Source organism: Podarcis pityusensis, assembly GCF_964106645.2.
Source record: "Podarcis pityusensis genome assembly, chromosome: 6".
Lineage (NCBI taxonomy): Eukaryota > Metazoa > Chordata > Lepidosauria > Squamata > Lacertidae > Podarcis > Podarcis pityusensis.
Window position 1 is genome coordinate 94,580,558 of NC_138030.1, and position 14,071 is coordinate 94,594,628.

General features: G+C 43.7%; 1 protein-coding gene across 3 annotated transcripts in view; it reads left to right on the forward strand.

The window, feature by feature from the left end:
- Positions 1–4,315: 4,315 nt before the first annotated feature.
- COP1 (COP1 E3 ubiquitin ligase) overlaps positions 4,316–14,071 on the forward strand; it is a 101,031-nt gene continuing 91,275 nt past the window's right edge. Inside the window, exons 1-4 of one of the 3 annotated variants that reach the window (XM_081012157.1) lie at positions 4,316–4,866; positions 8,159–8,218; positions 10,020–10,117; positions 13,467–13,543. In XM_081012157.1, coding sequence (XP_080868283.1) covers positions 4,442–4,866; positions 8,159–8,218; positions 10,020–10,117; positions 13,467–13,543 — 660 coding nt within the window. In that variant the 5' untranslated portion in view covers positions 4,316–4,441. The remainder of the gene's footprint in view (positions 4,867–8,158; positions 8,219–10,019; positions 10,118–13,466; positions 13,544–14,071) is intronic. The other 2 variants (XM_081012156.1, XM_081012158.1) reach the window with 2 other exon arrangements.

Sequence of the window (14,071 nt, forward strand, 5' to 3'; positions counted from 1 at the left end):
TGCCTCCCTAGATCAACATCAACACCTCTGAAGTTTAAAACAAGTGGCTGACAGACCCTTCTTCAGCAGGTTGTGAACATTCCATTTTTTTTTAAAGGGGGGAGAGGATATTATAAGAACCCTTTAAGATCCCCTTCATTTTAAGTGATTGAATTGGATTGAGCCCAGTCTCATGGCTGTGTTACCCTGCCTCTCCCGCAACCTTAAAACTCTTCCATTTTCATGTCCAGATATTGTTTGCTTGCTCATTGATTTGTTTATTTATTTAGTCTTATTCTCTCTCGAGCAAAGTCTGCCCTCTAGCGGAGAGAAAGAATAATGATAATCAGTAGTAATCCTGTCACCAATCTTCTTTCTTTATTTTTAATTTTGTCAAACTTATGCACCCGTTGACTGCAAAAAAACACCTCTCAATGCAGTTTACAAAACATAAAACAGTAGCGTCAAGGGGGGGAAATACAACTCTACTTTAAGATATAAGCAATTTAAAATAATAAAACGGATTAAAATTACCTCAACTTACCTCCAGGGTGGGTGGAGAGACCAAAGCTTTGCCATCTTCTCCAAGATTTACTGGGATTGAATGAAAATCAGTGTCCTTGAGTCCACCAGGGCACATAGATTACTCCAGGAGATATTAGGACATTGGGCTTCTCCACACTTCACCTTGTCCCACAGCTTTCCCCCAAGGAAAACAGCTTTCTAGCGCTCAGTTGGAGCAAACGGCAATTCGGGTTCCCCCTGGATTGCCATTTGTTCCAATCTATAGGTAAAGAGTGGGTTTTCCCTTGGAAAGGAGCAGGGCAAGGAGAAGACCACTCGGGCCTGTGCTTTCTAGGCACAGGCGCAAGTGGAAGTGTGGACAAGCCCATTCTGTCAACAGCAAAAAATGTGACATTGTAGTGAAAGAGGTGCCTGTCTCCCTTAATATTCACACGATGGTGGTCTTCTCCTATGTTACTGTGTCCTGAAAAAATTAAAAGTTCAGAATGCAGCAATTTGCTTTTTTGTTTTACAAAATTAGGGGGGTTTATTTAACTATAACAGGTTATAACTATAACTAACTTATTCAACTATAACATGGGCATTTCAACACATAGCTCCTTATACAACTTGAGCACAAGATGGAAGAGCTCATAGCATTAACACTTGCAACAGATCCAGATCTCCCAGGGAGGCCTCACAAAGCTCTTGCTCCCCCAGGAAGGCCTCCTTCCAAGGCCATGCAAAGCCACAACAAAATAAAAAAAATTCCTTAGTTAGAGACCAACTAACTTAGTTATTGGTATGAGATACTATCTGAAGAAGTGTGCATGCACACAAAAACTCATACTAATAATTAACTTAGTTGGTCTCTAAGGTGCTACTGGAATGAATTTTTTTATTTTGTTTCAACTACAGCAGACCAACCTACCTCTAATGCAAAGCCACAGTTCTGGTTGCAGAAGAGAACATGCCAAGCACCTGTGTCTTCACAGCTGGATGGGTGAGATTGGCCAAAGGCTAGCCACTGGCCTATTATTCTCCTACTCCAAGGACTTGTCATCCAGCCAGGTGAGGGGGTAAGGACTGCCCCCTTCTTTGGGAAGCATCACTAGCTAGCTGTTTCTATGAGAATCTAGCTGTATTTAACCAGCTCTTTAGACATATTAAAAGGATGCTTAACAGGCTGGACCACTGAGTTAACAAAGAGACTGGCTTGACTGTTTCAGCAGTTCCTTCTGCTATAGACTCCCATCTTACAGATAAAATACATAACCACTGGCTTGGAAGGGATCCACAGATTTCATTCCAAGCAACCAAGCCCTTCAATCCTGTAACAATATGATAGTGAAATTGCCAGACACTCTATAGACTCAATAGGAATGGTTCAGCTAAAAAGGTGCAGATGGTAGCCCTAGCCTTACCATGAAGTAATGTGGAAGGGGCTTAGGATTTTTGGCATCACCAAGAGCTGTGGTGCGATACAGACAGAGCTGACTCAAAGGCACAAGCCACTGGAAGGTTACCTTGGTCTACCAAGATGCATGGAAACTGCAAAAGGGCATTACTGATCATTTTGACGACAGTTGTGTTGAGGTACTTTGGAGTAGATAGCGTCTCTTATTAATTAGTTGAAGAGGAGGCTGTTATTTGGATTAGGTAAAAATGTCTTTAGAATCATAGAATCATAGAATCATAGAGTTGGAAGAGACCACAAGGGCCATCGAGTCCAACCCCCTGCCAAGCAGGAAACACCATCAGAGCACTCCTGACATATGGTTGTCAAGCCTCTGCTTAAAGACCTCCAAAGAAGGAGACTCCACCACACTCCTTGGCAGCAAATTCCACTGTCGAACAGCTCTTACTGTCAGGAAGTTCTTCCTAATGTTTAGGTGGAATCTTCTTTCTTGTAGTTTGGATCCATTGCTCCGTGTCCGCTTCTCTGGAGCAGCAGAAAACAACCTTTCTCCCTCCTCTATGTGACATCCTTTGATATATTTGAACATGGCTATCATATCACCCCTTAACCTCCTCTTCTCCAGGCTAAACATGCCCAGCTCTCTTAGCTGTTCCTCATATGGCATCGTTTCCAGGCCTTTGACCATTTTGGTTGCCCTCCTCTGGATGGTTGCCCTCCTCCTCCTTTGACCTGCCCCAATTGCATATATAACATTGGAGATTTCTTATCAGCAATCGATACCATACATAGGGTTTTAACCTTTTCCTACGGCAGGGTTTTGGTGCATTTAACCATAGGCTGGAGGCAAGAATGTGAAAGCGGAAGATTTTCCTGGGAAAAGCCTGTATCACTGTATCCCTGACCAGGAACCCTGTCAAAAAGGGTGAGAATATTTCGGCAGCGGAGGACTGGAGGTGCCGCCATCTCCTCCTTGAGCATGGGTGGTGCTACGCTGGGAGTCCCTTCTCTTGGTCCTGCCACCTTCTCAGGCACCCAGGAAGGGGCCTTCCCAGTGGCTGCTCCCAGACTCTGGAACTCCCTTCTCTGGAGAAGCTAGACCGGATCTCTCTCTCTCCTTGTCCTTCCCAGAGCAAGTGGGAGACCCTCTTTGTTCCAAGGGGCTTCTGACTGCTTCCAATGGAAGGACTGCTGCCCAGCTGTTTTATATTGCAATGATTTGGGAATCATTGCGGCAGCTAGACTGGGAACTGGGAGTGGCCGCCGGGACCACATAACACTGGTCCTGAGAGATCTGCATTGGCTCCCAGTACGTTTCCGAGCACAATTCAAAGTGTTGGTGCTGACCTTTAAAGCCCTAAACAGCCTTGGCCCAGTATACCTGAAGGAGCGCCTCCACCCCCATTGTTCAGCCTGGATAATGAGGTCGAGCGCCTTCTGCCTTCTGGCAGTTCCCTCCCTGCGAGAAGCCAAGTTACAGAGAACCAGACAGAGGGCCTTCTTGGTGATGGCGCCCACCCTGTGGAACACCCTCCCTTCAGATGTGAAGGAAATAAGCAGCTATCCTATCTTTAAAAGACACCTGAAGGCAGCCCTGTTTAGGGAAGTTTTTAATATTTAATGCTGTATTGTTTTTAAGACTCAATTGGGAGCTGCCCAGAGTGGCTGGGGAAACTCAGCCAGATGGGCGGGGTATAAATAATAAATTATTATTATTATTATTATTTGCCTGAATTTAATACATAGATTTAATATAAATAGCTTCGAGTCTACCAGTATTTAATTGTATTTCCCCCCTATGTTTTAAGCAATTATTTTTTCTCTCTCTCTTTTTTAAAAAAATCTGGAAGTCCCGTCCTATCAGGGGGGAAAGCGGGGTAGAAATGAAACAGAATGATCCACACACAGAGCTTCCGAAACAGAGTCAGCGAGACTCGTACGGATGCAGCTGAAGCTACTGCATCTAGCGATGGGGTTGAGATTCCTGCAGCAGCCCCGCTTTTCTTCGGGGTCAGTCGGGGGCTTAACCAACTCCAGCAGAGGCGGGTGGTTTGGTAGGCCCGCTCCGGTTGCTAGGCTACCCAGCCTTTCGCTCCTTCTGCGCAGGCGCGTCGCCTTGCGCTTTCTGACAGGAAGGGAAAAAAACCCAACGCAAGCCGACTGGCGACGTTGGTAGTATGCTTTTTGTCAACCGACGCGCGCTTGTTAATAAAGTTTCAACAACGAGGTGGTTTCCCCGCCTCTTTTCCCGGGAGGGGAGGGGAGGCGTCCAGGAACCAATCAGATTCCTCTCCCGCGTCCCTCTCCCCCTCCATCTCTGGGTTGGAAGGGGAGGCGGCCCGCGGGAACCAATCAGGTTCCCGCACACGGAGTGGAAGGGGCGGAGGGAAGGCGTCGGCGGCGTCGCCGAGCGAGAGTTTTTATTTTCGTTGTTGAAACTTTATTGTCCCCTCCTTCCCCGTAGACAGTCGCCCGTGCTGAGGGGAAATGATGCGCTGACTGAACCGGGCGGGCGACCCGTCGAGCCCAACAGGCCTCGGGATGTCTGGGAGCCGGCAGCCGCCTCCTCCGCCGCCGCCCCAGCAGCAGCAGCAGCACTCGACTCCCGCGCCGGGGCCTGGCACCGCGGCGGCCCCCCCGGGACCTTCCTCTTCCTCCGCAGCCTCCTCCGTCACCACCTCGGCCTCCGCGGCGGCCTCCTCGGCGGCGCCGGGCTCTTCTTCCTGCGCCCCGGCGGGGCTGGGGGCCCCCGCGCGGCCTGTGCTGGTGGCCGCCGTGGTCTCCGGCTCCTCCTCCTCCGGCGGGGGGCTTTCGCGGCTGGCCGGGGCGGCCCGGGCCGGGGCCTCGGGGAGCGGCGCGGCGGCGGCGGCGGGCGGCGCGAGTGGCAGCAGGAAGAGGCCGCTGCTCACCCCGCTCTGCAACGGCCTCCTGAACTCCTACGAGGACAAGAGCAACGACTTCGTGTGGTGAGTTGGGCGGGGAGGGAGGGAGGGCGAGAAGCCGCGACGGGGATAGCCGAGAAATCCCCATTAGTAGCGACGCTCCCAGGCCAGAAGGGTTTCCTTTCGGACAGGTAAATGCCCACCGAGAACGGCTCTTCCATGTCGTGGTGTCTTTATATTATTCTGTTTTGTGTTGAGCTTTCAAAGTCTCCAATTGGTGTTTTGTTTTGGTACTGGCCACTGACCGTAAGAAAACGACTTGATTCGGATGCTAGTAATAATAACAACAGCGGCTGCACACGTGCACACTGATGCAGAGCATAAACTCGTGGAATTGTAGAGTTGGAAGGCACCACGAGGGCCACCTAGTCCAACCACCTGCCCAAGGTGGGAATCGAACCCGCAACCCTGAGGTTAAGAGCCTCACACTCATCTCCCAAGCCTTCAAAGTGTTCCTCGGTCACCAGTCCCTACCTTGCAGAGGGATTGCTATGAAAGGTTATCGGAAGGAAGCCTTCTTCACATGAGCGCGTGTGGAGGGCTGAGCCCTCAGGAGAAAGGGCCCAAATGCGCAGAATCTCTATAACAGCCCTGTGAGGTAGGTCAGTGTTGGATTGAGCTTTGAGGATGGGACCAGGTAGGCCTTTGTTCCAATGCAACCAGAGCTGTTTTTTTCCTTAATGCGCAGGGATAGGGGCATGTTGCCTTTATGTGTTCATGGCTGAGGAGTGGTTTGAACTGGGGATTTAGTACCTTATGTACTTACATGTTCTCTTAAAAGCAAAATCTGCTGTGTTCTGTACAGTTTATTTGCTTGTAGTTATGGCTGTGATTGCAACCAGGTAAGGGAAAAGTTCAGCACCCTTGAACTCATCTCTCCTATGTAGGTGACTGAGGCATGCCCCAGATTTGAAAAAGACAGGTCTGCTGTTGGAAAGTTGGAAGGACTGTAATGCACAAGTAGCTTGTGGGGTTGCTCTATAGCTAATTTTGGCAAAAAGGATTTGAGGAAACTGGCAAGATTTTAATCAAAACCTTCTTTGTGCTCCTCAGCTTGGGTTGTTATTTATTTCTTATGTGAATAAATCGAGCCACACTACAATTCCTCCACTGAAACATGGTGATTTCGAAAAACTGTTTGGAAAGACTTTAGGATGTACAACAGTTTATGGTGTTTCTCTATTTCTTGTTATACAGATAAATTCCTTAGTAACGAACACTGTTTTGTAAATCTTTGAATAAAAATATTTATAAAAAATAAATACCAGTTACAACCCTGCCAGCTTCTATTCTCTATCCACCCAGCTCTTGGAGAAGTAGATCATAGGCTTCCATTTTCATGCATAAGGATAAAACCAGTAAGAGAAGATCTGTCAGAATCTCTTTAGCTAAAAATTTACTTAGCTAAAACTGAAGCCTTATTAACACATTCAGAAAACATTGTGTAGTCAGTGAAATAGACCTAGGTAATGTTGACTGTAAGGTTATATTTTATATGGCACTGGCAGGACTGTAGCCTAGGGCAGTAGGTGACTTCTGTCTGTCCTGGCAGAAGATGTAGTGTGGAATTCAGTAAGTTTCTTTAGGTTACAGGGCAGGGTGAAGCAAAATACTGCTTGGATCTCCATGCTTACTTTCTCTTAAGACAGTATGAAAACTGAAGTGACTGCTACCTTTGTCTTAGAAATACTTGTTTATCTTGGGGGTGGGCAGTTTTTTGCTGTTCCTTTTCTAGAGGAAAATAGTCTATGCAGTTTTAGTTCAAATACTATTTGATGTTGTTGAATCTGGCTTTTAACCAAAAACGATCTGGAGTCTTGAGTTTCATTCTAGAGTTCTTAGGACAAATACTGTGAACATTATGTTTCTACTTTGAGGATTGATACACTAAAAGAGATTGATGCACCCTTTTGACCTTTCCTAACTTGTGAGGCTTGAGACTTAGTTGTGGGCTCTCCTTCTCAACACTGTTAAAGAAGATGTGAAATATTCTAGAAGGATCGCACTCATGTATGTAGATAAGGCAATTTGATAAACATTTTATACTTGGGATTTCATACAGCTTTTGACAAAATCCCTCATCGAAAGTTGCTAAGCCAACTTTGGCCTGTAAGAAGGCAGGTGGCAACAGTGGAAGAGATTTGGGTATGGGAGCAGCTGGCACCTCTTGCAGACTACTAGAAGGCAGGAGGCAGGCAGGGATGGTAAAGCTGTGATATGACTTACTGGAGCCATCACAGAGAGAGTGGCAGCCATATTCCAGTTCTAGAGTGCCACTTTGGAGGATGAAAAGATTGTTGTGGAGGCAAAGTGAATTTGAGAAGAAAATGCCTAGGAAGTAGTGAAGATATTTTGCTAACTCCGCCACTTAATCTTTTTGAAGTTCAATTCCCAATGAAAGGTGCCTTTTGATTTATGCAATTTCAAATATCATTCCAGATATATTATTCCAGATGTATCTTACATCTCAACATATTTAAGCAGAGTACTTTAGGTGGAACTATTGCATTTACTGCTTTTATGCCATTTTTTGGGAAGGTTTTTAAAGTTGTTGCACATGAGATTATTTGAATCAGCTGGTTGGTTTCAGCACAGTTCAATGGTTTCCAAATAAATTGATATAGGCTTTAACAATGGGCTGGTTTGCACACCACATTAAACCATAGTTCAAAATAAATTGTGGTGCTTTAATCCTCCCCTGCTTCTCCCTTGCTGCTGCTTATGTGTCTGGAAGGAAGAAGAAGAAGAGTTTGGATTTGATATCCCGCCTTTCACTCCCCTTCAGGAGTCTCAAAGCGGCTAACATTCTCCTTTCCCTTCCTCCCCCACAACAAACACTCTGTGAGGTGAGTGGGGCTGAGAGACTTCAAAGAAGTGTGACTGGCCCAAGGTCACCCAGCAGCCGCAGGTGGAGGAGCGGAGATGCGAACCCGGTTCACCAGATTACGAGACTACCGCTCTTAACCACTACACCACACTGGCTCTCAAGCTCAAGCAAGCCATAGTGAGAAACGAACCCAGATTCTGATGCAATAGAAAGCCAGACTTTGACTAGTTTCCTTCTTTATGTGGCAGGAGCTAGGTAGGAACAGCAAAGCGTCTGCGATTTCACCAGTGTGCACTAGTGTGCTGCTTGTTCCCATTAAACCATCATTAACTATGCTTAACCAGGCCAGTGTCTGTTGGTATTTGTTTAATGTTCCTTAGGTGCTGTTCATTCTCTCCCTCTTCTCTTCCCCATCTCCAGTAAATGGAAAGGTTGCCTGTTTAACGTATGTGATGCATTACTTACACGCCTTTCCCCTCTTTGTTCCAGCCCCATCTGCTTTGATATGATTGAAGAAGCTTACATGACAAAATGTGGTCACAGCTTTTGGTAAGATTTGATGACCAAACTGCATAGCATGATAAATTTATTTATAAAATTAAGTGTTGTGGGCTGGGGTTGGATTATTGGATGCACCCTGTGCCTGGGGTGGCTTTTGAGCAAGTGGCACAGAACGACATTGTCTGAATGAACATTTTCATGGATACTTCCTAGAGATTGATCCTGAAGACTGTACTGGAATCTGCTTTTAGAGTATTTTCCTAGTTAATTTTGTACACAAAACTTGTTAATCTGCATTGGGGAATGCCATCTATTGTATAATATCTGAAGTGGTGTTTTTTTACCATAAGATCACTGATCTGTGTATCAGCTTCCCAGTCCATGTAACCATGATGAGGAGAGACTTGGGCTGATCTTAATATTAGCCTTAAACGAAGGGCTTGCATGTACAGTGGTGCCTCGCAAGACGAAAAGAATTAGTTCTGTGAGTCTCTTCGTCTAGCGGTTTTTTCGTCTTGCGAAGCAAGCCCATTGACGGATTAGCGCTATTAGCGCTTTTAGCAGCTTTTAGCGGCTTATCAGCTTATCGGATAAGCAGATAAGCGGCTTAGCGGCTTAGAAAAAGGGGGGGGGGGAAAGGGAAAAAAAACCGCAGGAACTCGCAAGACATTTTCGTCTTGCGAAGCAAGCCCATAGGAGATTCGTTTTGCGAAGCACCTCCAAAACGGAAAACTCTTTCGTCTAGCGAGTTTTCCGTCTTGCGAGGCATTCGTCTTGCGGGGCACCACTGTATAATCTTATCTGCATAGGATATTTTAAAGCATAAGTCAGTTGGGATGTTGCATAATGCAGGGGGAAATGGGGAAACTCACAGAAGTGCTTCCATGTCTGTGTCCAAGATAATCACCATGCAAATGCTTATAGTCATTATCCAAAATATAAAATGGGTATCACTTGGTAGTTCCTAAATGTGTATGGACCTTCATAATAAATAAACTTTGAATCAATAAACAAATTGGGGATTCATAATCAATAAACAAATTGGGGATTGAAGCAAATTAGATATATTAGGATTACATTATAAAATAACAAAATTCTTCTAAAAATCTGGTTAAAGAGATTGCATTAATTATACCTGTCATCCCAATATAGGCTTGCAAGAATGTTTTTAAACTACTTTTACTCATCTTCCTTTCGTGATCTCTGAGCACTTGATCAAAATATTTGCACATGGTTGCTGTTGGATGAATGGGGCACATTACGGATAGTGTTGAGGTACCACCTGCCTTGCTGACTAGCAGTCTTCCTACCTGATCTGAGGTGTTCTCAGATGTGATTTTGACATGCCTCACACTATTGGTGGTAACTGCTGACTGGGCCAAGGTGGTAATTAAATGCCTTTCTGAGAGTGGGAGTGGTCCTAGGCCTTCTGAGAGATGAATCATTAAGAATATTCTGCTCCATCTTGGACCAGGAGATTTAACAAGTATAGGCCAGTTGCAGGTGATGCCTTTATAGACAAGCGTCTTGAGTGGGTAGTCGCTTACCTACTCCAGGCTCTCTTGGGTAAAACTGATATTCTAGAGCCATTTTAATCAGGGTTCAGGTCCAGTTTTGATCTCTTGGTGGCTTTCAGTACTATCCAAAATGTTTTAACTACTTGACGGTCTTGATTGGTCTTTTACCTGAAGCCATCTAGGCCATAGGCCTACTTCTGCAATATTTATGGTATACTATGCAAGTAGAAAGCAAGGGATAAAAGAATGTGGCACAACATACCCAGTTGTACACATGCTCTTGCTTACTGTATTTTCTTTCTCATGGTTCTGGTTTGTTTTCCCTTCAACAGCTATAAATGTATTCATCAAAGCCTGGAAGACAACAACAGATGTCCCAAATGTAATTACGTTGTAGATAACATTGACCATCTTTACCCCAACTTTTTAGGTAAGTTTTAGGATTTGTTGGTGTTGCAGCATTGAATAATTATATTCCAACTTGGGTTTTAATGAGCAGATCTTGTATCATCTCTTTGCTCCTTATTTTTCTAAACATCATTTTGCTAACTTTACAGAATTTGGGTGGCATTCAGCCAGATTTTACTCAGAGTAGACTCACTGAAATTAATGGACATGACTAAGTTAGATCCATTAATATCAGTTGGGTCTCTGAGTTAAGCTTAGTTGATACCATCCAGTGTTTCACAGAATGCAGTCTGTAAGCAGGTTGTGCTTTAATACATTTTCTAGTCAAGCAGCATGTTGTCTGACATACTGAAAAAGTGCTTAGAGCACACTTTGTTTACTGGATTTGGCTTAATTCTTATGGGCATGATGGATAGAGAATGGAATGTTGCTGTAATAAAGAACCTGGATATAGTGTTGTGCAAAATAGATAAATTACTCTTGTGTCAAGGATGGCATATTTGGAAAGTATGTTTTAAAAAATGTTTTTGACATTGAATTTTAAGTTGTTGTAACCCTCTCTAGGTATCATCTAGCTAGGTTTGCTTAGTAAGCTAGGTTTTATACTGGATTTTGCCATAGATGAGGGAAACATTTGGAATATAGCAAGTATGCGTAATTTTTGCTACTGCGGAGCAGCAGACTTTAGATCTCTGGTTGGGATATGTATGTGTGTGAGTTAGAGATGCAAACTGGAAAGCATTTTAAGATCTTTCGGAACTGCTGCGCTGCTGTTATTTCTTCTGTTCTGCTTCTTACTTCCACGACACCATCTGTCATGATGGAATATCTCATTGTCCTTCTATCAACCTGCTGTGTTCCTTCTTTAGATCACTTCTTTACTAGGCTATTGTAACTTGTGCTTCCCCTGAGTCCTTGTGTGTGTCACATTTATCAAACTGTCCTTACCATGCACTCCTCTCTTGTTAATCTAATACAGAGTAAGAGCATTCTGTTCAGGGATACTTTACAATAATTTAATACAAGATCCCTCCTAGTGGAGAATGAACCTTGGGTGCATATTTGCCGTGCCAAGGTAGCATAACACATAAGCTAGCACCAAGCAGAATCAAGGATGTAGGTGGCTTGCACAAGCACTTTCTCCTCCAGGAAAATATGCCTGCCTATTTTACTGACTTTCCAACCCCCCCCCCCAAATGTCTCTTTAGCTGCCAGCTCTGCTGCCTAATACCTGACAGTGATGCTCAAGTGTGAGCTCCAGTACTTTAATGTCCCCACTAGATAGTGCTCAGGTGCCTCTTTAGGTTTCATATAGGTTACCCTTTCTCCAGTATTAGTAATGTCAGATGATCTAAATTGTTGTGTGAAAATATCACTATTACTAAGGGGTTAATTGGAAACAAATGGTGTTTTGGCAGTGAACTGGCATGGAAAAAGATAGGGGGTTGGGGGTTTCCTTGACGATGATTCTAACCTTCTCCCCACTTCTTTGTCCCAAAATGTATTCCCCTGAAAATTTAACAGTGCACTGTATACCCCATTGTATTATGTCTAGATCAGTGAGAGAATTAGCCTTATGTAAGTGAGTTACATTGTGCAGTGAAATGCCTACATTTGATTACAGCAGGCATAGGCAAACTCCAGCCCTCCAGATGTTTGGGACTACAATTCCCATCATCCCTGACCACTGGTCCTGTTAGCTAGGTATGATGGGAATTGTAGTCCCAAACATCTGGAGGGCTGGAGTTTGCCTATGCCTGGATTACAGGCATACCTCCACAACTTATGCACATCCCACTTGCGCGTGATCTTGTTTAAAATAGATAGATAGACTTTCCCTTGCTTGGGGCTGCTAACTGAGCTAGGGGAGGTGGCCTTTGATCAGCCAGCACTGGGCAGGAGGCTCCCATCCTAGCAGCAGTTCTGCTAGCGCCCTTCTTGGTTCTCGCCCCCCGTGGTCACACAGAAAGGTAGGCTCAGGGCAAGCTGGGTAGTAGCCCCAAGTGATTTCCAGGGTAAGCTCTGTCTCTCTCCCCCCCACTCTCTACTTAAATGGAGTGCTCCCCACTTTATGCATTTTCACTTCTGCACATAAGTAGGGGGATGGCTGTACTCCAGTGTATAAAATGTGCTTTCCTCTCCTCCCCCCCCCCCCCACTTGCCAAATGCTTGGTACTTAAATACTAATTTCTTCTACTTTGCTCATTCTGTTTTAAACAAAAATATATATCCTCCCAAGAGGTCTGGATTATTGTGTTTTTCTCTCACTGCATTTCTAGATATTTTGCTCTAGGAAATCTAAGCTACTGACCTGTTTGAGAAAGTGTGGTAACCAGCTGGGAATATCTAAATGTGAATGTTCTTGACCGTGTGCTGTAGGCAAGACTCATTTACTGAATAACATTTTTTGTGCTCAACAGGAAGGTCCCTTGCTATGAAAAAATTAAGTGGTGTTGGTGGTTTTTATTACTTTGCATGTGTAAACAAACTACACATGGAGTGAAATTCTGGAGAGAACATAAGTTAAAGTGTTTGTTTTAATTATTCAGATCTTATTTATTTAAATATTTAAAGCCTATTTATTTAAATATTTAAAGCCTACATCAGATGATCTCAGGGTAGAGTACACATATATCTAAGAGTAATTCTAATTAAAAATAAGCAGCAGATAAAAACAGTAAATAATTTTAAAACACATTGCTGTAGTATTAATCTGTAAGATCAACAGTTCCCCAAAGCCTGAGAAAATAACTAGGTCTCAGTGCTGAAACGCAAACAAAGTTGGCATCAGGTGGATCTCAGATGGGAAGATATTCCACAGGATGGTGTGTAAATCCCAAAGGCGGGATAGTTGAGAAGGGCCTCCCCAGAAGATCACAATGCTCAAGCACAATGCAGGGAGAGACACTACTTCAGCCCAGTTGTCCAGGGCTTTGTAAGTCTTAACCAATACCTTTAATTTGGACCGGAAATGTATTGCCAGCCAGTGCAGTTTCTTAAAAACTGATTGTATGTGGTTGCCTTTAACTGTTCCCTTTATAGCCTAGCTGTCCAAAATTACTTCGTTTTCAGCTGTTCAATATTTTATTTCATAATGTGTGGCTTTATCAGCAATTTATTTACACATACTTAAACCATGTGTTCTGCAATGTTACTGTGTAAACAAAATAGACAAACTATAGAAAAAGTTGTGAAATGATTTTAATTCAGTCACATTAAATGAGTAAAACTGAGAGGTTAGAAAGATTCCTTTGTTTGATTTGCCTACTAAGAATAATTTCCTAGTAAACATGCTTCAAGACAGCATACACACACACACACACACACACACACGTAAAAATTCACTGTTTATTTCTTTTCCTTTTGTTTAGTGAATGAACTTATCCTTAAACAAAAGCAAAGATTTGAGGAAAAGAGATTCAAACTGGACCATTCAGTGAGTAGCACCGTATGTCCAAATTTCTTACTCTCATTTTTCTTCTGGGTAATAATTTTAGTTACGGGTACTGTTTGTACAGATTTGTTGCTTAAAACCACAGGTCATCATGGTAGGAAACTATGAGAGATGGATGTGGAGATGAAAAATGGAACAAAAATATTCTTTAAAATTAAATTTTATTATTACTTTAGATTTTGTGGTAGGTTTTTGTATTCTAGGAATCAGTTATGCAGTTCCAACATACATATTCAGCTTTTTCTGTTGTATATGGGGGCTTGGATTTGAGTGGAGATCAGAATGTGTGTAAATAGACATAGGTTTTCAGATGTAGCGTACCGTGTGTAATTAGCTTATATAACTACAATCCTAGACTAATAGGGAGTTGGGAGGGACCCTGAGGATCTAGGAATATGCAGCTGCCCCATACAGTTTTGAGCAGAAATGCTAAAAAGTTCATTCTTCATGCTTATAGTAAAATGATTCACAGTTTTTTTTTTCAATTAAACCTTACCCTGGAAAATAGGGCTCTATATTTCT